The sequence below is a fragment of the Hyperolius riggenbachi genome, chromosome 6 (assembly GCF_040937935.1).
Source record: "Hyperolius riggenbachi isolate aHypRig1 chromosome 6, aHypRig1.pri, whole genome shotgun sequence".
NCBI classification, from domain to species: Eukaryota; Metazoa; Chordata; class Amphibia; order Anura; family Hyperoliidae; genus Hyperolius; species Hyperolius riggenbachi.
Genome location: NC_090651.1, coordinates 343,255,093 through 343,268,008, shown reverse-complemented (window position 1 = coordinate 343,268,008; position 12,916 = coordinate 343,255,093). Strand labels below are relative to the sequence as shown.

At 46.2% G+C, this 12,916-nt stretch overlaps 1 protein-coding gene across 3 annotated transcripts in view; it reads right to left on the bottom strand.

The window, feature by feature from the left end:
* The window catches only part of LOC137521790 (B-cell receptor CD22-like), a 167,750-nt gene that overhangs the window by 103,291 nt on the left and 51,543 nt on the right, over positions 1-12,916 (bottom strand). For all 3 annotated transcript variants that reach the window (XM_068241524.1, XM_068241525.1, XM_068241526.1), the window contains exons 4-5: positions 6,122-6,412; positions 5,508-5,765 (exon numbers count right to left, since the gene is read on the bottom strand). In XM_068241524.1, the coding sequence (XP_068097625.1) occupies positions 5,508-5,765; positions 6,122-6,412 (549 nt within the window). The remainder of the gene's footprint in view (positions 1-5,507; positions 5,766-6,121; positions 6,413-12,916) is intronic.

Here is a 12,916-nt window from a genome sequence, read left to right as displayed (position 1 = left end):
AGCAAATCAGCATGATCAGCTGTCATAGGCTTCAGCCTATGACAGCCGATCCCTCCCCAGCCTATGGAGGGGACAGCAGTGTCACATCACATGTCACATGATCGCTGCGCTGTACAGGGTAATTAGACGGTGGTTTCGCCATCTAACAGTCTCCGAGCAGCTATCACCGCTGGGAGACTGAAGGCGGAGCTCTGCGCGCATCAGCGCGTGCGATCTCCTGTTAGCCCCATAGAAGGCCGTTCACGCCAATTGGCATGGAGCGGTCCGGGGGCTGCTGCCACATCCAAGCCAATCGCCGTGGAGTGATTGGCAAGAAGTTGAAGGGGAATTTTGGGTGTACTGGATGCCCAAAAATTACCACTTTTACACCAATTTTTGTAGGGATTAGCATGGTGAGGGAGGTACAATGGTTATGGTTAGCCATGGGGGGTTTAGGTTAGCCGTGAGATAGCTGGTTAAGGTTAGGCATTGATAGAAGGTTCAGTGTAAAAATAGAGTTAAATATAGCTAATAAAGCTCGCTTCAGCGGGTGCCCATTTTCCTTAGCGCCCTTTTTGCACACATGCACACTAAGCAGGATAGTGACATATTACAACAGTATCTACTATCTAGACAGCATGGCCATATGAGCAGGCAAATGGCAGATGAAATTTTATGTTGAAGTTCCTACACCTTAGACGTGCCAACAGTAGAGAGCCAGAGGAAATAGATGGCATACAGCAAAGTACATTAGACTTGGAGAAGGACTTGAGAATACTGATAACAAGTTTAACAAACATATTCAATGCCAAGCAGCAGCAGCTAAAGAAAATTACATTCTGTGTTGCCTACAATGAGAAATAACATCACAAGATGCTAGTATACTACTTCCTCTTATGAGGCCACATCTGAAGCATAGAATACAGTTTTGGGCACTACACCAGAGAGATGGATGGTCCTACTTACCAAGAACGAATGGACAAACGTGGCTAATTTAGCCTGGAAAAAAAGATGACTGAGAGGTGACCTGATTAACATGTATAAATACATCAGAGGGCAATACATAAACGAATGAGGTTTTGTCCCTAGGCTTGTATAAAGGACAAAGGAACGTGATCCGGTTATGGAAGAAAAAAGCCTTAATCATCTATTTAGAAATTCCTTGCATTGAAGGACATCCATGGTTATAATTATTAGGTAATTTCCAGGAGAGTTGATCCAGGGATTTGGAACTGACTGACTTTACTGACTTAATTTATCGTCTTTTTAGGCTTATTGGCCCAATGCTACGTACACACATGCGACAACGATCGTTCGTTGAGAACGACGAACGGACTTTTAATTGATCAAAGAACGACCTAAGTTAGTTTTAAAATGTGTGTAATGATCTGATCGTTAGAACGAACGTTACATCACGTAAAGCAAGTATTGCGCTTGCGCATAAAAATGAGAAGTTTCATGGAGAAATAGCGAAATGCGCATGTCAAGCCTAGTAAGAACGACCGTTTCCAACTATGTACTACTTCGACGATCTAGCTCGTCCGTCGTTAGACTTAATGATCGTTGGTTGCTTTTTTTTAAACGATCGTCGTTTGAAACGATCGGGGAACGATCGTTTCAAACGACTAGTGTTGGGCGAACACCTGGATGTTCGGGTTCGGGCCGAACAGGCCGAACATGGGCCAGATGTTCGGCATGTTCGGCCCGAACGCCGAACTCAATGGGAGTCAATGGGACCCCCGAACATGCCCATTTTGGGGGCCCCATGGGGTCGCAGGCATAAGGGGGGAGCATGCCCCGGTCGCGGGGGGGGTCGGAAATTCCCCCCACCCCCTCCGCTAGCGCTCCCCCCTCTGCCCGCTTCCCCATACAAAAAGTTTGAAACAAGTTCAATAGTACCTGGGCTGGTGGCACTGGCTGGCAGTGGAGTGAGGAGGAGGAGGAGTCCGAGTAGCAGAGTGACGTTGAGGCCGGGCAGCGGGCGGTTCAGCGCTAGTACCCTTGTGGTACTTCCGCCCTTTCTCTGACCTCACGTCCTCTGCGTGATGACGCATACGAGGGTACGCGTGATGCGTACCCTCGTATGCAGAGGACGTGAGGTCAGAGAAAGGGCGGAAGTACCACAAGGGTACTAGCGCTGAACCGCCCGCTGCCCGGCCTCAACGTCACTCTGCTACTCGGACTCCTCCTCCTCCTCACTCCACTGCCAGCCAGTGCCACCAGCCCAGGTACTATTGAACTTGTTTCAAACTTTTTGTATGGGGAAGCGGGCAGAGGGGGGAGCGCTAGCGGAGGGGGTGGGGGGAATTTCCGACCCCCCCCACGACCGGGGCATGCTCCCCCCTTATGCCTGCGACCCCATGGGGGGCAGTATTCGGCCGAACAGGGCCCCTGTTTGGCCGAACAGGGGCCCTGTTCGGCCATGCATTCAGTAGTTCGGCGAACCCCGAACAGTTTGGCCGAACACCACCAGGTGTTCGGCCGAACTCGAACATCACCCGAACAGGGTGATGTTCTGCAGAACCCGAACAGTGGCGAACACTGTTCGCCCAACACTACGCACCTCAAGCCTGGTAATGTTTTTTTGCTTCCTCTGGAGCAACTGCTATATGTGAGGGTGTAGTACAGTGATGTACAAATTATTTTATTTATTTTTACTTGTGCTTTTTTCTAGTTAAACTTGATGGACAGATGTCTTTTTTTTTTTAATTTTTTTTTTTTTTTTACAAACTATGTAACTAGAACACCAATGCAGCCAAACATATAACTCCAGGATTTCAACAATATAAGACACAGGTCTTAACAAAAACCACACTATGACAGTCCCAATAAAATGTCAAACATCTCAGCTATAGTTCTCCCATTCCCTGTATATAGCCCCTCCCATTTCATGTGTAACATCCATGTACTGCCGCGCCTCTCTTTGGTGAACAGCTCCCTTGGACATCAGCTTCCCTTTTTTATGTACTGCTCCCGATTTGCAGCCTCCTCTTTCATATGTATCAAGCTCTTTTTCATGGCCTGGTGCCCCCCTGGGCTGCAGCCGCCCAAGGCCTCTGCCTTTGTGGCCTTTCCAGAAATCCAGCCCTGGTGACTATTGCTATTAATAGTGAAGGTACTTATCCTAATTTGGGAATAGCAAAAGGGATGGAATTGAGCACCAAGTTACCTTGATCTACTCTGTTGAGTGAAGACTTCTGATTTGGAATGGTACTCTTAATGCAAGGTTTGAACACCAGTATATTTAATTTCAGGCAGTTTATATTATCTGCAACTAAGAAGCAGCTTGAAGCCTCGTACTCAAGCTAGACTGAACACAGCAGAGGTTAGTCAGGGCAGTATCTGCATTGCTGAGAAGTTAGCATGTGTTCAGTCATCTGGTGTGTCACCAAAGGTTCCTGATCACATTGTTCCCCTTTTTATAAAATGTTCACAGTCATAGATTCAGTCCACTTGCATGTGGCCATGTCTCTGACATGTTAAAGTCTTCCTTTTTTACACTTGCCTTCAAAATGGGGTCCTCCATGACTGTTGGATTAATAAACTTACTTTGTACAATCCAATAACTGCTTGCTAGTGTGCTGGGTGTTCGAATTTGGGATATAGGAATTCGGAAACCCGAATTCCCCGTCACCACACAGCACCTAGACCAATAGAGAGGGTCAGGGGAGTTTCCTTACTTGCGTGTCATGTTGCTCTGCATCTCAATGCTTCCTCCTTTCAACTCCGTACGGCCCAAGTGGGAAAGCAAGTAAGAGAACTCCCACTGACTCTGTCCACTTGTCCAGGTGCTGAAGTGCAGTGGGGGGGGGGGGGGGGGGGGCAATTCAGGTTTCTGAATTCCTATATCCTGGAGTCAAACACCAACACTACTTGCTAATACCGGGTCTACATGAAAAGGGCGCCGGTAAAAAAGGGCGCCTGGTGGAGCCCATATATATACCAACTTCGGCTACAAAAAAGGCGCCTGGTGTAGCCCATATAAAGTTCGGCTACAAAAAAGACGCTTGGTGTAGCCCATATAAAAACTTCGGCTACAAAAAAACCAAGGCACCTGGTGTAGCCCATATAAAAACTTCGGCTACAAAAAAACTCCGGGATGTGTTAATTACTATTCCCCCTCCAGGCCGCCATGGATAGTGGGGGAATGAAATAATTCGGCTTCCAGCGCTTGTAGCCCATATACAAACTTCGGCTAGAAAAAAACTCCGGGATGTGTTAATTACTATTCCCCCTCCAGGCCGCCATGGATAGTGGGGGAATGAAATAATTCGGCTTCCAGCGCTTGTAGCCCATATACAAACTTCGGCTAGAAAAAAAAGTCAATAATATGGGCTACAGAGGGGCAGCTTACTGTAGCCGAAAAAAATATGGGCTACAAAGGGGAGCCCGCTTGTAGCCGAAAACCTTGTAGCCGAAAAATATGGGCTACAAAGGGGAGCCCACTTGTAGCCTATATCAAAACTCGGGCGCCCTTTTCTACACCTTGTAGCCCATATTTCCAGAAATAACATTGATGTCTATGGCGGCGCCCTTTTCATACAGGCAGCTCGGGCGCCCTTTTCAACCGATCCCGCTAATGGGTCTACATGAAAAGGGCGCCGGTAAAAAAGGGCGCCTGGTGGAGCCCATATATATACCAACTTCGGCTACAAAAAAGGCGCCTGGTGTAGCCCATATAAAAACTTCGGCTACAAAAAAAAAAGGCGCCTGGTGTAGCCCATATAAAAACTTCGGCTACAAAAAAAAAAGGCACCTGGTGTAGCCCATATAAAAACTTCGGCTACAAAAAAACTCCGGGATGTGTTAATTACTATTCCCCCTCCAGGCCGCCACGGATAGTGGGGGAATGAAATAATTCGGCTTACAGTGCTTGTAGCCCATATCAAAACATAGGCTACAAAAAAAAGTCAATAATATGGGCTACAGAGGGGCACCTTACTGTAGCCGAAAAAAATATGGGCTACAAAGGGGAGCCCACTTGTAGCCTATATCAAAACTCGGGCGCCCTTTTCTACACCTTGCAGCCCATATTTCCAGAAATAACATTGATGTCTATGGCGGCGCCCTTTTCATACAGGCAGCTCGGGCGCCCTTTTCAACCGATCCCCCGCTAATACCTATTTGATTGTTTCCCCCCTTAACCCGCCTGCCGGATTGCACTCTGTGGCGCACCACCCCAGTGGTCCCTCCTACTGATGGCCATGTCTAGGAGAACCCATGAAGAAGCATGTGATCGGTTTGGCCAAATTGATAGATATGTAAGTCTGTCAGCTGATAAAACAATGCTTCTATATGAGTTCTTCTAGACCTGACCATCAATTGTCCCTCCTCCCCATCACCATAGCAACAGTAAGTGTGTCTGTATAGCACTTGTTCTCCGCAGTGCTGCCCCCTTGGTGAGCTCAATTCAGACGGGCAACATTAATGGTACATGTGCCTTTGGTTTACAAACAATAAAAAACCCTGCCGAGTTAGCTTTTTGCATTTATACAGTAACACAGGCTCGTATGAATGTGAATACTTACACAACACAATGACTTCAACCTGCTCCGAGCTACTTTCGCCTACCGCATTCTTGGCTTGACAATGATATTTTCCAGCAGCAGAGACATTTATCTGGTCAGAATTTGTATTAACATACATGACGTTGCCTTTGTACCAAGTGATCTGAGAAACTTGAGGATTGCTGCTTTCAATTAGACACTGCAAAGTTATTGACTCCGGCTTTCTGATTTGTATGGTGGACTGGTTATTAGGCAAAATCTGGACATTTTTGGGAGCATCTGAAATGGGAATGAAGGTCATATTTATTTTATGCTATTTAAGAAAGGAAAACTAGAAACAACAAAGAGCAATGCAATAAGTGACCAGAACTTCTCCACTCGCGTTATGTGCTTCTGAGAGATACTGTATGTGAGTTGAGTAACTACATTATCTAGCGCCACCCTCCTTGAGATCTGCCACCCTGAGCTCCCACCAAGTATAGAGCTGATGGGGTGAGCGGCATGGCGATGACCTGTACTGAAGAGAGAGAGATTTGTCCCCTGATCGAATCAGCCCATCATCGCTAAATGTATGGCTGCCTTAATTCTTTCAGGTCTCAATCACTACAGCTTTGCTTGCATGTGGTTGAACTTACGCTTAACATTGAGCTGAATGGTTCTGTTCTCTTCCCCGTCTCTTCGATGAAGAGCGCATGTAAGATTTTTCTTATCGTCCCTCCATGATGGCTGGAATGTAAAGGAGACGGTGGTGCTCAGGCTGCTGGTGTCCCATTTGCTAGCGTTTTTACTGGTACCATTCACATCACCACTCCAGAAGAGGTTAATGTCATAGTAGGGGCAGTAAAAACTTATAGAGCATTTTAGAGTAACTCTCTGTGACTCTCTCATTTCTGGAATGTCTCCAATACTTAAAGTTGGCCCAATATCTAGAAGAAAAAGATTATGTTGAAGGAAAAAAAATGATGTTAGTCATTTTGAAATACCAGAGATTGCAAAAGTATTGGAGTACAATACAATACCATACAATAACATTTATAAAGCGCTTTTTTCCTATAGAACTCAAAGCACATATTTGTGTCTCAGATTAATACACGGTTGCAGGCTGGGTTGTGTTACAGAGGAGATAGATGTTTATGAATGCCAGACTGAAGAGGTAGGTTTTCAGTTTAGACTTAACCTCCTTGGCGGTCTGATTCTTTCCAGATTTTAGGGTCTAAAAGCGGTGCAATTTTTTTTCACTCTTTCAGACCCTAAAACCTGAAAAAAATCATTCTGGCAGGGAGATCTGCAGCAAAATAAAAAAAAAATTACCTTCCTGGGCTCCTGGGCTGCAGTTTTCTCTTTGCCCACAAGATGGCGCTAATATACATATAAACGAACTTCTCTATATTTCTCTAATATAGAGAAGTTCGTTTTCAATGTTAGCCCCGCCCCCGATGACGTCACTCTGCCACTACCGCTCTGCTGCCACCACCACGGCTGCGCTGCTCCAACTGGCTGCCGGGTCCCCGGAAGAATAGCGGGGACATGGGGGATCCCGGCGGCCAGGGAAAGACCCCACACTGCCGGGGAGAGAGGCTGGAGTCCCGCTGCGCAGCGAGATCGCGCGCGGGACTCCACAACTACAGGTAAAGCTCAGCAATGCCTACCCCGACCTGAGCTCGGGATCACCGATAGCAGCTGCTTTTTTCTACCCCGAGCTCAGGTCGGGAAAACCGGCAAGGAGGTTAAAGAGGAACTGAATCAAAAAAAAGTCACTAAATTGAGCCTTCTTATCCCTTTGAAATGAATGATTAGACACAAAACACTTGTGAAGGGCAATATAAAAGTAGATATATTTGTGCAATACAACTATGAATAAAAGAGAATGGCGGGCTCCATCTTGCAACTCTCTCCCTCCATTTTGCAGCTCTCACTCCATCGGTGGTGCAGAGTCTGATTCTGTGGGCGGTGTTACAGTTGGAGTTAGACATGCCCATTCATGCCCACAGAATGAAATTTGCAGCCCAGTGTCATGAGGTCATCATCAATCGCCCTGTTACAGGAAAGTGACAGCTGTGGCTTCTGCTGCTTCCCTGCACTGTACTGGCACATGCCTTGATAAAGTATTATTTTTTCTCTAACTATGCCTCCTGCAGTGTGAGATTGTCTGCTGGTCATCCTGTAGCTCTCCCCATATACTGTATATATACACACTTATATACTTCACTCTTTATAAAACTGACCAAATGTCCACTAAAAAAAATGACAGGCACACATATGCTTCACCAGGGGCGTAGCAATAGGGGGTGCAGAGGTAGCGACCGCATCGGGGCCCTTGGGCCAGAGGGGCCCCTCTCTCAACTACAGTATTAGCTCTCTATTGGTCCTGTGCTCATAAAAATCACTTCTAAAGATACTTTGAATAGTGGTAATCATTAACAAACTGTTCCCCATCCCATTCTAGCACCTCTGACACTGTAGTTGCCATTGGCAGGTTTTGGTGCGCTGTATTAATTGTTGTGTATAGAGTGCTTGGGGGGCCCCATTGTAAAACTTGCATCGGGGCCCACAGTTCCTTAGCTACTCCACTGTGCTTCACTGATATTACTTCACTCTTGCTAATTTCAGGAAAACAATTTTTTTGCCAAAAAACAACCCTTTTAGGTACACGATCGCCCCCTCTCGTTATCAGTTCACATACGTACACCCTAAGAGAGGTTTAGCACTTCACAGTGTAAAAAAGACTGAACAGGTTTTTCCCAAAAATCATAAATATATATGCTTCACTGTTAATGCTTCACTCTTTATAAAACTGACCAAATGTTCACTAAAAAAATATGACAGGCACGCATATGCTTCACTGATATTACTTCACTCTTGTTAATTTCAGTAAAAACATTTTTTTGCCAAAAAGCAACACTTTTAGATACACAATGGGCTTGATTCACAAAACCGTGCTAACTGTTTGGCACGGGCGTGCTAAACAGTTAGCATGTGAAGTGCCGCTCGCGGACTTTTGCGCGCGCAAAGTGCCGCAATCGCAGACAAAAGTATGCGTTATCGCGCGCAAATGCTTTACGTGCTAACTGTTTAGCACGCCCGTGCTAAACAGTTAGCCCGGCTTTGTGAATCAAGCCCAATATCCCCCTCTCGTTATCAGTTCACATACACACTAAGGCCTAGTGCACACCAGAGCGTTTCGGCTGCGGTTTGCGATCCGCTTGTGGGTGCGGATCCGCTAGGTCAATGTATTTCAATGGGCTGGTGCACACCAGAGCGGGAGGCGTTTTGCAGAAACGCATATTCTCGGGCTGCTGCAGATTTTGGATTGCGGAGGCGTTTCTGCCTCAATGTTAAGTATAGGAAAACCGCAAACCTCTCTGAAAAACGGCACTTCAGAGCGGTTTGCCAGGCGTTTTTTGTTACAGTAGCTGTTCAGTAACAGCTTTACTGTAACAATATATGAAATCTACTACACCAAAACCGCTACACAAAACCGCAAAACGCTAGCTGAAACGCTGCAGAAAAAGAAGAAAAAGCGTTTTAAAATCTGCTAGCATTTTGCGGATCTGCTAGCGGTTTTTGGTGTGCACCAAGCCTAAGAGAGGTTTGGTGCTTCACAGTGTAAGGAGGACTGTTATATGTTTTTAGTGGACTTTTGTTTAATATAGAGTGAAGCATTAACAGTGAAGCATATAAATGTATTCATTTTTTTCCAGGGAAAAACTTGTTCAGTCCTTTTTACACTGTGGAGTACTATAAGCGCTTTTATGAGCACTTTTTAGACATCAGAACTTTCTGAAAGCTTTTTAAAAAGGGCTCCCATTGACTTACATTAAAATCGCGATCGCGGTAAAATCGCTCAGAAAAGCGCTTATAGTGTGTCTGAGCCCCTATACAGAGAAGGGGAGAAATGGTGAGGAGAGAAAAGCTGAAAGAGAAGGAAAAAGATAGTTAAGTGACAAGACAATATGCTCTGTACAGCACTGCGAAAGATGGCGCTATATAAATCCTATATAATAATAGGCAACTGTCCCTGCGTACAGCAGGGACAGTTATCTCTGTGTAGCTGGGTGTGTGCTTTATGCTACTGCGCATGTGCTCAGCACGGACCCTGCCTCTCACACACAGGAGGACGGGGTCAGGGAGCCGAGGGGGCGGCGTGTGAGCGGACGGCCGGATGTACGGCGGGTGAGCGGGCGACAGACGCGCGTGGTTGGGTAAGTGGGCGGCGTACATGCGCGGTGAAAAACAGACCTAGAGCCCATTTTTAAACCAAGAGTACTTCTGAGCGGTTTTCAAATCGACAGTGATTTGAAAAGCGCTTGGCTAATGTTACCCTATGACTGTGTTCTCACAGTAGCGTAGTGATTTTTAAAAAAAACGCAAACACACTGCATGTAGCATTTTTTGGAGCGATTCATTCAAAAATCGCTCTAAAAAATCGCACTCACAAATTGGTAGCGATTGCTATTGTGATTTTGGCGTGCTCTAGTCCAGAAAGAAGAGATATAGGGAGAAATTGAGAATAGCTTGAGATGGAGCAGAGATCTTATCTGTATTGCAGACCCACATCACACAGAGGCTACTTGCCTGTAATGTGACTCCCTGTCAGTCACTCACACAAGTCAGAAAGCAGCCCTCCTGGAGTCTAGGGACTGTCAAAAACTTTTCAATTTGTTTAACACCTTATCCAAACATGCAGTCATTATAACAATGGGGAGAGACCCTCCATGGACCCTCCATGCACAGCTCTGCATCATGCTGCCCTCTAATTGCACTTTTATCAGCTAGCCCAGTGTTTCCCATTGCCTTACAACAAAGTTAAGTTTCTACAGTCCCTCAGCTGGCTGTCAGGATTCTCTTTTCACAGTGCCTCCTGATGACTCACTGTGACAACAAACAAAGCTGCTGGGGATTTGCATAAGCAGGAGAAAGTCTCCCATTGATCTCTGGGAGCCTTGCAGAGGCAGAGTAAGTCACAGAGGGTGTGGCTTAACAATATAATTGTATATTATAGTTTATTCACATATTTTTGTACATATATTGTTCTTTTTTTGCCTACAATTTTTAACATGGATTGAAATGCTCTGTTTTCATATTCTGAGTTCAGTTCCTCTTTAAATGCTTTCAGGGATGGAGCTGTCCTGATTGGGTGTGGCAGGGAGTTCCAAAGTGTAGGGGCAGCATGACAAAAGGCTCTGTCTCCAAAGGTTTTGAGGTGGACTCTGGGGGTGACCAAGGCGTTACGTCCTTTTGATCTAAGAATGTGTGTGTGTGTGGGGGGGGGGGGGGGGTGATGCAGTTGCAACAAGTCCTTCAGGTATCCAGGGCCCAGATTGTGCAAGGATTTGAATGTCAGTAAGCCAATCTTAAACAGAATTCTCCATTTTATCGGTAGCCAGTGGAGTGAGCACAGGGTTGGTGTTATGTGGCAATGGCGGGGTTGGCTCGTTAACAGCCTTGCGGCGGCATTCTGTACTAATTGCAGGCGGCGTAAGTCTTTCCTGTGGAGGCCTGTGTAGAGGACGTTGCAGTTGTCTAACCTTGATGTGACGAAGGCATGAACTAGGGTTGGAAGATCCTCTGAAGGAATTAGGTGTTTAATCTTTGCAATATTCCTTAGATGAAAGAAGGAATGTTTCACAACAGCTGAGATTTGATTCCTGAAGCTTAATTTCCCATCAATCAGTACTCCCAGGCTGCGCACACAGTCTGAGTTGTTCAGGTCTGAGCTCCCTATCCTTAGCGGTGTTGGTTGAGACTTGCTGTTGAGCCCTGGCCCTCGATAACAAGAACCTCAGTTTTGTCAGCATTAAGTTTTAGCCAGTAGGGATTAGGGAGTAGGGATTAGAGCATTCCTTTGCTAACTAAATAAATTGCAATTGAAAAAAAAAGTTTTAGATACCCCTTTACTTCTTTAAGAATAATGGGAGTTGACACAGTAAAAGTTGAAGTTGCACCTATGCAAGTTTGTTTTAATTATCAGAAAACAGCTGCGCACATAAAGACAAAGACAAACACTTATATAGCGCTTTTCTCCTGGCGGACTCAAAGCGCCAGAGCTGCAGCCACAAGGATGCGCTCTATAGGCAGTAGCAGTGTTAGGGAGTCTTGCCCAAGGTCTCCTACTGAATAGGTGCTGGCTTACTGAACAGGCAGAGCCGAGATTTGAACCCTGGTCTCCCGTGTCAGAGGCAGAGCCCTTAATCATCACACTATCCAGCCAGATACTGCTAAACAAGTTCCTCTCCTTTTCATGAGATTCACTCCCATCGATCTGACAGTTCAAGATTCTTCCTATGCTTCAGACAGGACACAGTGACCACTTCTGCGAGATATCACCTCCACCACACCCCAAGCAGTAGGCACTCACCGCATACAAATGACCCTCTATTAGATGGGTCTCCAGCACTTATGGGGTCATCTGGCTGACCCCTCCCACTCAAAGAATCTCCTCCACTGTTGTCAACTTGCTGCAGGATCAGTACACCTCAAAAAAATATAACCAGATCTCCCATAGTGCAAAATTGTAAAAAAGCTTTAATTTTAAAAAAAATGCAAACTTACAAACGTATCCTTTGTTAGAGGCACAGAGTTTTTGTGGGGTGGAGATGCTAAAGGAAAGAAAAACTCACCAGAAGCTTCTGATGAGTCGCTATAGGCGACGAAACCGGTAAAGCCCCCGCGAACAGACTTGGGGCTGAAAGGAGGAACAGGTGGAGACGCTAAAGGGAAGGTGACAGAACCAGCGCAGCTAAGCCAACCCGGCGGCCCACGATTGGGGTAGAGCCCACAAAAACTCTGTGCCTCTAACAACAGATAAGTTTGTAAGTTTGCATTTCTTTTAAAAATTAAAGCTTTTTTTTTTTACAATTTTACGCTATGGGAGATCTGGTTATATTTTTTTGAGGTGTACTGATCCTGCAGCAAGTTGACAACAGTGGAGGAGATTCTTTGAGTGGCAGGGGGCGGTCAGATGACCCCATAAGTGCTGGAGACCCATCTAATAGAGGGTCATTTGTATGCGGTGAGTGCCCACTGCTTGGGGTGTGGTGGAGGTGATATCTCGCAGAAGTGGTCACTGTGTCCTGTCTGAAGCATAGGAAGAATCTTGAACTGTTTGATCTATGGCCCTGTTCATATCACGGAACGCAGGCGCTTTCCGTTCAGAACACAACGCACAGGAACGCACGTCATGTGCGTCTCTGTGCGTTGCGTGGCTGATCCCATTCACTGAAAGTGAATGGGACAGCCACGCGTTTTGCTAGGAAACGCGTGCAGCATGCGTTCCCGGACCGCACAGGTCCGGAACGCATGCAGTGTGAACATCAGACAGTGCACTCTATGCACTGTCTGATGTCGTGCGTGTCGGCCTCCCGCACGCGTTCCCGAAACGCGGACGGGAACGCGTGCAATGTGAACGGGGCCTATGGGAGTGAATCTCA